The 12,869-nt window shown below is 37.3% G+C and overlaps 1 protein-coding gene across 1 annotated transcript; it reads right to left on the reverse strand.

The window, feature by feature from the left end:
• Nucleotides 1–2,310: 2,310 nt before the first annotated feature.
• On the reverse strand, nt 2,311–10,521 carry LOC5574844 (60S ribosomal protein L14). Its single transcript, XM_021840567.1, has 4 exons — nt 10,426–10,521; nt 9,878–9,979; nt 9,467–9,661; nt 2,311–2,664 (listed from the first exon to the last, which is right to left on the reverse strand). The coding sequence occupies exons 1-4, from the start codon at nt 10,426–10,428 to the stop codon at nt 2,428–2,430; spliced, it is 537 nt and encodes a 178-aa protein (XP_021696259.1). The 5' UTR covers nt 10,429–10,521; the 3' UTR covers nt 2,311–2,427.
• Nucleotides 10,522–12,869: the final 2,348 nt, after the last annotated feature.

The following is a 12,869-nucleotide window of genomic DNA, read 5'->3' on the forward strand; positions in this document are numbered from 1 at the left end:
CAAACTGATCGGACAAACCGTTTCTAAGTTATATTTTTTTGAAAATTATTAAGGCTTTTTTTCTTAGGCCCTTCTCAAAAGTAAGGCTAGAGTCAAAATGGCGAGCCGATGATGCAAAAAGGCATTTTTGGGCATAAAGAAAGCATGTGCAAAATTTCATCCAAATCAAAAAATATAAAAATGAAATTTGGGAAAAAAGTCGTCATTTTCTGTGGAACCGCTCACTAGCAAAGTGATTGTTGGCATCATAATTATTGACGTTTTAAACAGTGATTTTTTCTTCTTTTTTCATAGGCTGTTCTTTAGCGATGTACTTTTGAAATAGTGGTCAGTATAATATTAGTTAACATTTTCATCTGACCGTTGTCTAATGCCATTTTAGAATATGTTGAATTCGCATTGCCTCCAGCAATATAAGAATATAATTAGGCATTACCAAATAATATAACGCTTTTGAAAGAGGGCGGGAAAGGTATCTAATATTAACATGTCAGCATTATCATCAGTTCGAAAAATGATTTATTGCTGTGAACACAACCATTCTCACAAAATCCAATACACGCCTGTGAGTAAGATTTGGGTTCTCACTTGGCCCATGAAGAATAACTGTTGATTAAAAGAATAATAAATCTTTGATAACATGAAGAACATGAATTCATATGAAAATCAAAATTCTATGAAATAGGTAAATGGGATTAATTTGTCGTATCTTCATTTTGAAATTTTCGTGCCAAGAAAATTCGGGGAAATGATATTCGGGGTAACGGACTATTCGGGGTAATGGTTCTCGGGATACTTGACCATTCGGGGTATTGACTTTCGGGGTGATGGTTTTCGGGGTAGTGGTATTCGGGGAAATGTTATAGGATCGATTCGATAGTGAAGGGACCATCGAGTTAGGGAAATCGTGTACAGAATACTAAACCAGTGCAAATAGGTTGCGATTCAAGGGGCCATCGAGGCAGCCATGAACACTAAATTTTACTATGGTTCTCTAACTAGATATTGAGATACGGAGGTCGAGAGCACACTTCAACCTTCGAGCTGACAAAGAAATTGTGAAGAAGAACGTCCCAGTGAGGACGTTAATGCCAAGAAGAAGAATTCTTAGATATATTTCTCAAGGATGTATCCTGACTTTTGTAGGCGTAGGAATTTTTATAATGTATCCAGGGAAAAATCACTGCGCGAATTTCTTCAAAAACTCAATGAAGCTTGGAGAATTATCTTGGAAGACTGTTTTGTAGGGTAAGTGTTCACTTAGTTGTGGGTGTTCCTATAGTTGCGGTAGTGCCGTTTTCACTGATTTTATAACATTAGCCACAGAACCGACACTGACAATCGACGTCTTGGCTTGTTGATACACGGAATAGTTGAAAAGAGCGTTCAAATTGCTTTAAAACTGAAGAAATATCACTAAAATTGCTAAACTCCACTATTGGTACATCTACCCTATATAGGAAAGTTTGAAAGATCTCCTGGAGTAAAAGATGAAGAATTCTAATGAAGGATTGGCGTTGGAATAAGGACAACCTAGAATAATCTTAAAAAAAGATCCACAGTAATCAATGAGGAAATCAGGGAAATTACTGGAAGTACAGTCAACTCTCCCTTACTTGATATTCGGTGTCTCGATATCGAGTTAGAGAACCACAATGAAAATTGATTTTCATGGCTTCCTTGATGATCCCTTGAATCGCATTTGCACTAGTTTTGTGTTCTGTAGCTCGATAGGTATCGAGGTATGGAGAATTGACTGCTACTACAGTTAATGTGTTCAAAGATTTCTTGGAGCAAGTTTCTTTGCTTCTTAAACTGACAACCTTCGAAAAATCGCTGGCATTCCGGAGGAATTGAATCTTTAGAATTTCTTCGATCCATAAAAGTATTCCAGATAAAATCACTGGAGAAATCATTAGGATAATTCCTGAAGGTTTTCCTCGAGATATCTGACAAGATATTTTGAAAATTTAGTTGAATAACCGCGTAATAGTTTCTAAAGGTTTCTCTGGAGCTTGTAAAATTTTGCATCGGAATTCACTGCAAGCGAAATAAGGAAGAACGAGATTTTAGAGACCATTTTAGTCATAAATATAGACTTGTAGAGACCTTTCATAAAAAATAGAGACCAATGCAATCCTCTAAAAAGTGACCTGCTACCAGCCCTGTCAATTGTTAAACCTCTTTATCTTTTAGCTCCCTAGAAATCGAATCAGACGACAAACTTCGACGCTGCGCGAGACGAGACGGTGGAAATGGAAAGATATTCCGCATTTTGGTTTCGAATAATAACACTTATTTCATCCTATATTAAGCGTAACTAGTTTGTTTACTTTTTAGCAATTATGTATATTCTCCCATTTCTTCAGTACACACATCCGCACGTAATAGTAAAACACCCCCTTCCACTCAGCGGTAAGAAGTTGTTCACTTCTTGGCCGGGGCCTTCTTGTTCTTCCGGACGCGCTTCTTCTTGCCCTCCTTCTTCGGGATGGGGTTGCGTCGCTTCGGCAGTGGCTTCGTGCCCTTGACTGGCTTGCCGAACAGCATACCGTTGTTGACGACCTCCTTCTTCAGCTTCTTGAACTGGGCGCTGACGATGCGGTTGCGCTCGGAACGGGCCAGACGCAGCTTGAACCGATCGAAGTCGGTCAGATTGCAACGCTGTTGGGAGGGAGAGACAAAAGATAAAATGCATTGGGTTAGTTGCTGTTCGGTTAGCTGCAATTGGGATTGAGCGAAGGAATAGCGTTGAGATAGTAGCAATCTTAATCTTTCTGTTTAACAGATAATTGTTTGATTTTTTATAAAATTATCAAATAATTTAATTTAATTAATTTCATAGAATTTTTGACTAATAGACGAGAATTAAGGTATTCTCCCAATGTTTCTTCTTTTTGGAAAATATTCTAACAAAATGCATTATTAGAGGGGTGGATTAGGTGTTAAAAATTACCATTTTTGGCGTTATGAAATTTGTGAATAAACCCAGGATACCCCACTAGGCTGTCAATAAACCAGGCGGTCATTTATCTTGGATTGTTAGTAAAATTGACCAGGCCTCCGGGGGTTCCCAGAAATGTCCACGTGGTTTATGGAAGATCCATTATTATTACTATCTTTAATAACGAGGTTTGTAGCCTGAGGCTATTCTGGGAATACTTTAAAATATCACTCCAAAGATTCGTATTAAAATTCTTCCAGGATTGTTGCAAAATATTTCTTAAATAATTCGGGTATTTTTATAAGAAATCAGTAAACTTCGATAAAATTTCTGTAGTAGATTTCGCAGAACTCTTGCAAGAATTTCTCAAAGAATCTTTCCTGGAATTTGGAGAGTCGTCGAGGAGTTTTTAGATAAATTGCAAAGTTAATTAGAAAAAAAAACAAAAAAAGAAAACCCTCGATAACATCTGGCAAGATTTTCTGAAAGTATTTTTTGAAAAACATTGCAGAATCTGAAAATTTGTGTTGGTTGGTCGGGGAATTCCAGGCATAATTGCTGTTGTAAAACATCAAATGGAATTTTGAATAATTCATGGACATTTTACATTAGACATTGTTTGAGAAACAGGGTGTCGACTCAATTTTGTTGGTTTGGTAGGTATGTTTTAGATCGTATGAATAAACTGAGCAAAAGCTTTTACTTTACTCAAATACACCTGTCAGATATCTTTTTCTTGGGCATTTATTCAAGACCAGATGATATGATGAAGGGAAGGTTTGCAAATTCAAATGAATGTTTACGCTTCCCTGTGCTTGAAATTGTCAATATCAGTAAAATGATTGTGGCGATTTTTCTTACAAAGTTATCACAAGTTACTTCGACTAGGATGCGCTAATCACTATTCTAGGACAGCGCCATCTTCGCATTTTAGCTTTGCGTTAGATTACATATTGATCATACTCATTTGAAGGTTTCAAGTGTCAAATAAAAGAGGATGCACTCGTATTGGCGATCAAAAGTGAATTTAGGTTGCGAAAGTTTTTCAAACTATCTCAGATATAATTTCACAAATATCTGGAAAAAAAACAACAATTTTTGACATTTTCCGCTTTCTGGTTATACAATTGTTTGAATATAAGACGCAACATTATCAAGATGCTTGTAGTGGAAGGGCTTTTTTCTTGTATTTTCAATATTTCTTTTTCAAGGTAAAATTCCAGCCATTACCAAAGAACTTTTTTTTTCCTTTATTAAGGTGATTTTTAGCGCATACGTTCATCACCATAAAAAAGAAACCCAAGAACTTTTTTAGAGAATCATATCGAGGAATTTCAAGAGATTTATCGAAAATTCCTTTTTTAATTCCCTATCGTATTTTTCCGCTTGTTTCTCCAATATTTCTTCAGTATTTTTTTCTAATATTTTCCCTGAAATTCCTTTTTTGTGGAAGATTCTTTTTTTCGACAAAGTAATCAGAAAATTGTAAAATTGTAAAATATTGTATTCACTAAATTTCACGAAAGTGTTCATGTTGTCCGATAGCTTTTCGACCTAATTTTGTATCTAATTTTTCTGACATTTGATGTGATTATCATCACCATGAATGAAAGCAGCACGTCGTACTTAAGGGGACGGGCCTGGTGTAGTGGTTAGAACTCACGCCGTGGACCTGGAATCGAATCCCATCTCTGAGATAGTCATTTGTGATGTTAAACAGTTATGGTGACGACTTCCTTTGGAAGGGAAGTAAAACCTTTGGAAGGGAAGTAAAGCCGTTGGTCCCGAGATGGACTAGCTCAGGGCTAAAAATCTCGTTAATAAAGATAAAAATACCGTACTTAGAGCCCATGCACAAATTTCATAACGCTGAAGTGAATGGGTGGGCGTGTCCTTGAGATGTTACAGCTCATATAAAATTTAAAAAAATCCATGCAAAATGTGTTACGAGAGGGTGGACTACTGGAACATAGACGGATACTGGTACGTTGACGGTACCTCTTGAATTTGTCGGGCCTCTAGCAGAACTCGGAGGAACTCCTCAAAAAGTTTTCAATGAGTATCTCCAAGTAATCTCACAAACTGTCAATGAATTATCGGGCAGATACCTTCAAACCCAATTCCGGAAATTTTAGCTTCCAAGGATTTTCTGGAATTCCCAACGAAATTTTGTTGAGGAATATTATGATCTTCAGAAGAGGAGAACTTCCTGAGTACCGTGCACCCCTGCTAATTTGAACGGTACCTCATGCAAACCAGCGGGGGTCATTTTTAATTTGAACATTTAGTCACCCTAGAAACGTGTTTCTGGTTACCTCTTTCACTGTTTTGTTTTGATTATGCGTTCCGTTCCACAGCGTTCCATCTCACTTCACTCCGTTCCATGAGCTAAATGACGTTTGAATCATTTTTAATCTGAACGATGTGCAAATTAGCGGGGTACAGATTAAAAAGTGTTCAGATTAAATGTGGTCAAACCAACGGGGGTACCCGGTATAGGGTAACAGTCGTATTTTGGACCCCCTAAGGAAGTGATTTTAGTTTTTTGTTCCGATTAATCAATTGCACAGCGTAACCAAGTTAAAGAACATGATAAAATGTAGAGAAAAACTTCATCTACGAGATGAAAATGCCCAAATAAGATAAAAATGCCCAAACGGTCCTGTAGGACACAACAATACATTTTGGACCCTCAAAGTATATATTTTGGACCCCCAGCATTTTTTATCGTTTGGCGTCAAAGTCCACGACACTGGTTGTATAATATGCTTGCCCGTAGTCTAATTAATCGATTGACAATGGAAAACCAAAGAACTCTTCGCTCTTAGTTCAGAAATTTGAAAAAAGTTTTTGTTTACATTTGAAAAATTTCTGACGGCTTCAATTTCTGTGTGTAACGTGTTGTAATGGTTGCATGGATTGGATGAACCGATTAAATTAAATTATTTTCAGATAAAATAAACACATTTTCCATGCACAAAAGGTTGATGCAAGTTCGGAATAATCCAATCTTTCTAAATGGCATGCAAATTGAGTTGGTCTTTCGATTCAAACTGGGAAATTTGCAGGAAAACGGCCCAGGGGGTCCAAAATATATTGGTTACCCTAATCTTAGAAAAATAAACTGGCCATATTTGTAAGTAAGCTCCTGATAAAAATTCCGAAGTAACGTTTGAACTCTAACTCTAATGTTTGAAAAATATGCGAATATAATCCCTGTTGTTGAGAAATTCCTGAAAGAGTTCTCAATAGATATAGGTACTGCAAATCTTGGAGAAATTCGAGAAACAAACGAACTAATTTCCTCAAACAGTCTGAAATGAATTGGAAGGATTCCTGTGAGAAACTCAGCAAGATCTGGTGGTTTAACAGCAGGAGGAATCTATGGAAGAATTAGTGGAAACATCTGTTGAAGAAATCGATCTAAGAACTTGAAGGATTCTGAACGTGCCGCGACTATGAAACATGCTCAGCTCATGTTCGATACATCACTAGTCACTAGTCACTGAATGATCATTATGTCAAATGGCAGGGTGGCCAGTGAAAAGTCAATTTCGAATTCCCGGTTTTCTCCCGGTTTTTTCCCGGAGTTTCAAAAATATTCCCGGTTTCATTATAAGCAAAAAAAAAGTTAATTACGAAAATTTTTACTATTCCAAACGACTTCAAGTACGATTTTGTTTGGCCATACACCGAAGCACTACTATAAGGGTAAATAAAAAAACGGAAATCAGATTTGTTGCCGCAACTTTTAAATTTCTTTTCATAAATGACCAAAAAATTTTTTTTTTATTGCAAGCAGTGAATAAATTGTCACCCAACACGCAGCAACAAAGACATTGTCATCTCCTATTCTTGTTGCAACAATTTTATTCCGCAACATCAGTTTATCATCACTTGAACAGAATATGACAAAGATCGATCACCACGTGCGCAGCGATTTTCTGGACTTCGTCTGGCAATTTTCTAGAACTTTTCCTGTGTTGGTAAACATTGGCACATTATCGTTAGTAATATTTGAACGATCCCTTTTAAAAAACCTGGATAGGCTCTCCTTGGAACATTTTACCTCTAGCATTAGCTAAAGAAGACTGAAAGAAGGGTGCATCAATATTTTGTGCAAAATTAAATATATCGTTTGTTCAAATTTTGCGATTTGACTGAAAGAAGGGTATTATATCATTATATTTTTAAAAATAATGATACATTTTCATTAAAACAACATAGCTTATTAGTTCAGCGCACAGCTTAGCTTAGACTGACTACACATATCAATGGTTGCTATTCCGTGATTGACCAAAGCCAGTGAAGATTTACAAAGCATCAACTAGAAGTTCGGCTGGGATTGGCAATAATCGTCTTCAGTGTGTATAATTCAGTGTCTCTATTTAAACAGGGTCAATAACAGTGAGGTGGGATCTCCACAAATATTACTGGGAGGGATGTTTGTTAATGGGGAGGATCAATGGATCACAGAATTCACTTTGATAAGCGATTAAATCATGATAAACTGATGAACAATTATTTGTGAGATACAAACAAAGATTTATAAACATGCTTATAAATAAAATATTTTCAATTAATATGAAAAATTTTCAAGTAGAAGAAAATAATGTAGACGCTTGAAGCGACGAACCATTCAAAGTTTGGTAAACAAAATAGCTAACCACAGCATTCCTACAGCTGTCAGGGCGAAAGAAATAGGTACTCATCTCAAACGATGAATATTCGATTGTTATAATCGTTTGGTTCAAACGTAGTGTGTTCAGTAATCAAGGATCGTTTGAGAAATTTTCCAGGATGTATTCAAGGAATTTTCCAGGGAAGTCTCTACACTGAGGAAACGTAACGTATGAGATACATAAGAAATTCTTATGGAATAACGACATAAGAAGTATTTTGTTCTTCATTCGAGAATCTTATAATATTCCACAACAGACTTATGAAATAACACATTACATAGACAGATAGAATTCCATAAGAAACTCTTTTTGAATATCAAACGCATTGATCATTGGCATTCATAAGACAATCTAATGGAGTGCGATTTTCTAAACAATTTTATACGAAAATCTTATGGATTACGTGGAGAGATGCTAATAACAAAATATTCACGATTGAGATTCATAAGCGCGCCTATGACAATGATTAGTAACACTTGTGAAAAACAGTCGACTTCCTATCAAAAACCACGTAAGAATTTCATACGAAATTCTTTTGGAATAAATACATAAGAAGCATCTAATGAGACTCATAAGAAAAACTTGTGAACTTCCATCGATCATTGCGTTCATAATACAAATAGGCATAATATCATAAGATACTCTTATGAAGGATCATAGATATCAATTATGGAATTCTTTAGGACCATTATGTATTTAGAGAATCGCTCTTTGAATTAAGGAAAATAAAGATATTCATAAGATCACTAATGATAACGACAAGAATTTCTTGTGAATATCGGACGTTTTGTGTTTCATAAGAATCTTATGAAAGAGAGAAAACCAGTCAAGAAATCAATTCACAAGCGTTCTCTTATGAAATTCGTACGCAATTTCTGGCTCAGTGAAGGATATATCGTGGAAGTTTTCCAAATTTGTTGGATCAATATATGTGAAACCTATTATAAACCTTTGAATATTTCATGGATATTTTACTTAAGAAATCACTCGACAAATGTTTCGAAGTACTACAGAGGTTAGGGATGCTCGGACACTTTTGGTTGCAAATTCATAATTCCAAAAAAACATTGGTTTTGGCGTGAATTTCATGACTAGTTAGAAGATTGAACAATCGTAAAAAAAAAATATGTGGCTCGCCAAACCTTCAAAATTTTATTTTGAAAGTTATCATACTTTCTGTACAAATATGCTTAAATTTTTAGTTGTCCTCTTTGCCCGGGACTTAAATTCAGTAAACTCGTACAAGTGAACCAACTGATGAAAATTCAAACTGATACCACAGAATGAAGATATACCATAAACGCATGTCAGTCCCATGTTTGCTGGATTTGCTATTCACATGTGACAATTATGCGTTTATGGGCAGTGTAGTTTTTTGTTAGTGCTTTGAACACTTTTGTTAACAAAATCAGTGTAATTCCTGGGGTCCAAAAATCATGCTAAAAATATCTGTGGAAAAGTCGCACAACACAAGCCTCTGGAGCCTACAATTTTATCCCATTCGCGGCAAGCAGAATAAGGATAAATGTGGCCTTAGAGATCATTTTGGTTAAAATAGATATTAGGGACCTCCCGTGTTAGCATAAGTGGCGATTATCGCGGTCATTTTTTTTTTGTTATATGGATATTTTTAATACAAAACGCGGGTCAGTTATCGCGTGCAATATCAAACTGATCGAATAGAACTAAAGATTGCTACTTTCTCTGAACAGTTTCAGAATTAAGTGGCTTCATGTGTGAATCAGTCGGCCTTTCCTATCAATGAAATTATTATTAAGTGGTTCATCATTTGAATTTCGCTCCTCAAACTTGTAAAATAACACTTGGGCCCGATTCTTACCTTAGCCTTGGCGGCGGCGCGTTCCTGCCATCTGGTGGTCGAGAATTTCTCCTTCAGGTTGTACGCTTCCAGCGCCTTGCGGACCACCTTGGACTTGGCGGTGTACGGGAACTTCACCCGGTACTTGGTCAGGTGCAGGTGGTTCACGGGGTACTGCTGGCGGGGAACTCCGGTGGTTGGGCCATCGATGAGCACCTACAAGGGAAGCAGAAACCCGTCAGTTCGACCATCCAACGTACGGAACTTCTAAGGAAGCCTTTACGGTACGGGTTTCAGTACTGGAAGATTTGTCTTCAAACATGAATCAGGCGGCTCTTCCTAATCTTCTAGTTTCCTCTGTGGGAATACTTCATCACGCTAGAGAGATTTAAGGCTAACAATCGCAACGAAATTAAGCTTAAGATAACTTACCCGATTTTGGTCAATCACATTGACGATAGCGACAAGTTTTCCCTTGTATTTTCCACTGGCGCATTTGGCCACGCGGCCAGTCTCCACAAAACGTGTGAAGGTCTGCAATCAAAGGACAATAACACAATAGGGTCAATATAACCGTTTTCCCTTTCAGCAGATTCGCGTCACAATTTGCTCGTATTCCAACACGCATCGTCGATTTCCGTTGTGAAGATCTGCCAAAACCGGTCCCGGTTTAACTAAATTCAAACAGCTTACGCGGATTTTCAACTTTCAACCGAGGAATCCGCTTCCAGCTTGGTCAGTCTCACTTTGACAGGTAAACACATGTGGAAGGCTCTATCACACAGAAATCACAATCAGAACTCTCAACACCGAATTTTCACCTAAATTCCCCCAAACTCCATCACACGACTCCGGTTTTCCAGCATTCCGGCGCAGTTTCTTCACAACGGAATCGGTTACACTTCAGCTCGAACCGCTTTTCATCCATTTTCGACACAATTTTGGTACGAGCGAATCGACCGCAGAACTTGCTCGCTTACCATTTTGGACCGGAAAGAAAGAGAATGGTTGATGATTGCTGCCAACCTAACGGATTCGAACGACGGCAGCCGGGTGACGTTTGGTTTCGCGCTGAAGCTTGCGAGAGGGGCTGTCGAATGGAGAAAAGCCTTTTCGGCTGTATGCAAATGCACTGAAAACAAAACTCAAAGTCTGATTTGCTGCTGAACAGGAATCGTTAAAGAAATTTCTCGCCGATTCCTTACAGAAAATTTCTACAGCGACTCCCATTTGAACTGACAGTTCTTTTCAACTGCGTACTGCGATCAGAAAAAAAGCTCATTCTTGATCGATTCCTTGCAGAAATTTCCCATGCATCAAAAGCGAAGTATGCACTTCAACAGAAAAAAAAAATTCTGCCCAAGAAATGGGCAAGAAGTTTTCTACATTGAGTCCCATTTGAATTGACATTTCTTTGCAACTGCGTACTGCGATCAAAGAAAAATGCTTTTCTTGAGCATTTCTTGCAAGAAATTTCCCACGCATCGAGATAGGCGATTACTTTTTTGTTGAAGTGAATACTTCGCTTTACTTCGAAAAATGGACATGAAATTTTCTTATCGATCTCCATTTGAAATGAAATTTATGTTAACCTTGTGTCATTGGCTTTCCTTGAGCATTCCCGGGGAGAAATTTCCCACGCACCGGGAAGGCTGATTTGTTATTGAAATGAATAGTTTAAGCAGGTCCGTCCCACTCGGGCTCAGATTGGGTACCACTTTTAGTACTGCATTTGGTCCCTCGGTAGTGCAAAAGGTACCCACGTTTGACAGATCGCAGTACACTTTGAACGGCATTCTAGATTACCTTATGAGCCATGAAATTTTGGGTAACTGCAAGGGACATGGAGGTCTTTAATTTGTCTTTGGTTTAAAGTGATTATAGAACGAAGCCATACCTCAAATTTTCAAGTGCACTTTTCTTGAGCTGAACAGCATACTTAGCTTTAAGATAAACAAGATTTTTTCAGCCGAAAACACAGATGAGAATCGGAAAAAAATGTGGCAACACTGCTGGTCTGTTGACAAATCATTCCATTTTATTTCCGCTTATCTATCTATAAAGGATCACTGCTGTGCATTGCGCGATTATTTATCGCGACGGCGGTTTTTAAAACTTCTTAAAAAACTTGTAGATCGCCGCAGCTACTTCAAATCGTTTTGGTGTCTTCTGTGCGATTATTCCTGATTGTCCAAGGCATGAACGCGCAGAAGTCACCAAATCGATTTGAATAAACTGCGACGATCTACAAGCGTTTGTTGAGATCACCAGCGCGAGAATTTTTGGCGCCATACATAATAATAACCACTATAGAAGAGTGCATGGTGACGTCACGAAAAATTCTCCTGCTCTGTCCCTCTTTCATCACGCTCAATGGGTTATATGCATGCCCTGATTTGCTACACGTCACACCGTAACGCACATGCGCTAGTGTCTATGCACGGAAAATCGCTAAAAGGTAACCCGAAAAATATTTGTATGGCGAAATACATCTAACGAATTATTTCTCAAAATTGGGAACCATTTTCGAAAAAAAATATTTGGTACCGGTTGTGCTCGATGATGATGGCTATCACGCCTACCAAATATTTTTTCGATTAAAGCTTTCATTTACAAGATATTTGAAGTTAGATGCAATTCCCAATACAAAATAAAATGAGAAAACAAACAACTGTGGACAAGATCAAAGCAGGTAATCTATTGACTATCCTGCTCTTTGACACTCACTGCTGGAATTGTTTAGATAATTTTTATATGGAGTTGACATTCACTGCTGGAAATGTTGATATTTTTTTATATGGAGTTTCGAGGCTAGGTCAGGCGTGCAACGATCTATAGGGTAAATTATGTATTTTGGACAGGCTAAGGATATGTCTGAAAACGGCGATCGATTAGCTGCCTTAGATACTAATATATTATTATGTTATGATACTTATATGCTTAATGTATCATTGTTTTCTGAGTTTCTGGAGAGAAAAAGCTTACAAACTGTAGCAATAGGTGCCAAAATAGCGTTTTTTTAATTGCCTGTCTGTTATACATTTCGGACATCAAATATACATTTTGGACACCCTCATGTGAATATAATTTGGACAGGGGCGTTATCTCACTATCTATTCAATTTCTTAAAAAGAAGATCATATCATAATGTTTGAAGAGTTTACATGTGACTTATGATTTTTTTTCGCTTATTGGATGTGTATATAACATGTATATGCATGCGACATTCCAGTGCGTTTCGTCAGATGGCCAAATTATATCAACTGAACAAAAACCGTAATCTATTTTGGACACCACCTGATTTATGCCTTATATACTCATGTTAAGATTTTAGGTGAACTTAGCTTAAATTTTAGACATATTTTATCATATTGCCACCTCTAAACTTTTTTATGAATGCCTATTCTGAGCGCTATTATTGCGT

This window comes from Aedes aegypti, chromosome 2, assembly GCF_002204515.2.
Source record: "Aedes aegypti strain LVP_AGWG chromosome 2, AaegL5.0 Primary Assembly, whole genome shotgun sequence".
NCBI classification, from domain to species: Eukaryota; Metazoa; Arthropoda; class Insecta; order Diptera; family Culicidae; genus Aedes; species Aedes aegypti.

What these genes read in the sequence shown, in the direction of transcription:
- LOC5574844 (XM_021840567.1), bottom strand. An exon ending in ATGTGATTGACCAAAATCGG is followed by an intron (nt 9,662 to 9,877) that starts GTAAGTTATCTT and finishes CTTCCCTTGTAG; the next exon opens with GTGCTCATCGATGGCCCAAC. An exon ending in GCGCCGCCGCCAAGGCTAAG is followed by an intron (nt 2,665 to 9,466) that starts GTAAGAATCGGG and finishes CCCTCCCAACAG; the next exon opens with CGTTGCAATCTGACCGACTT.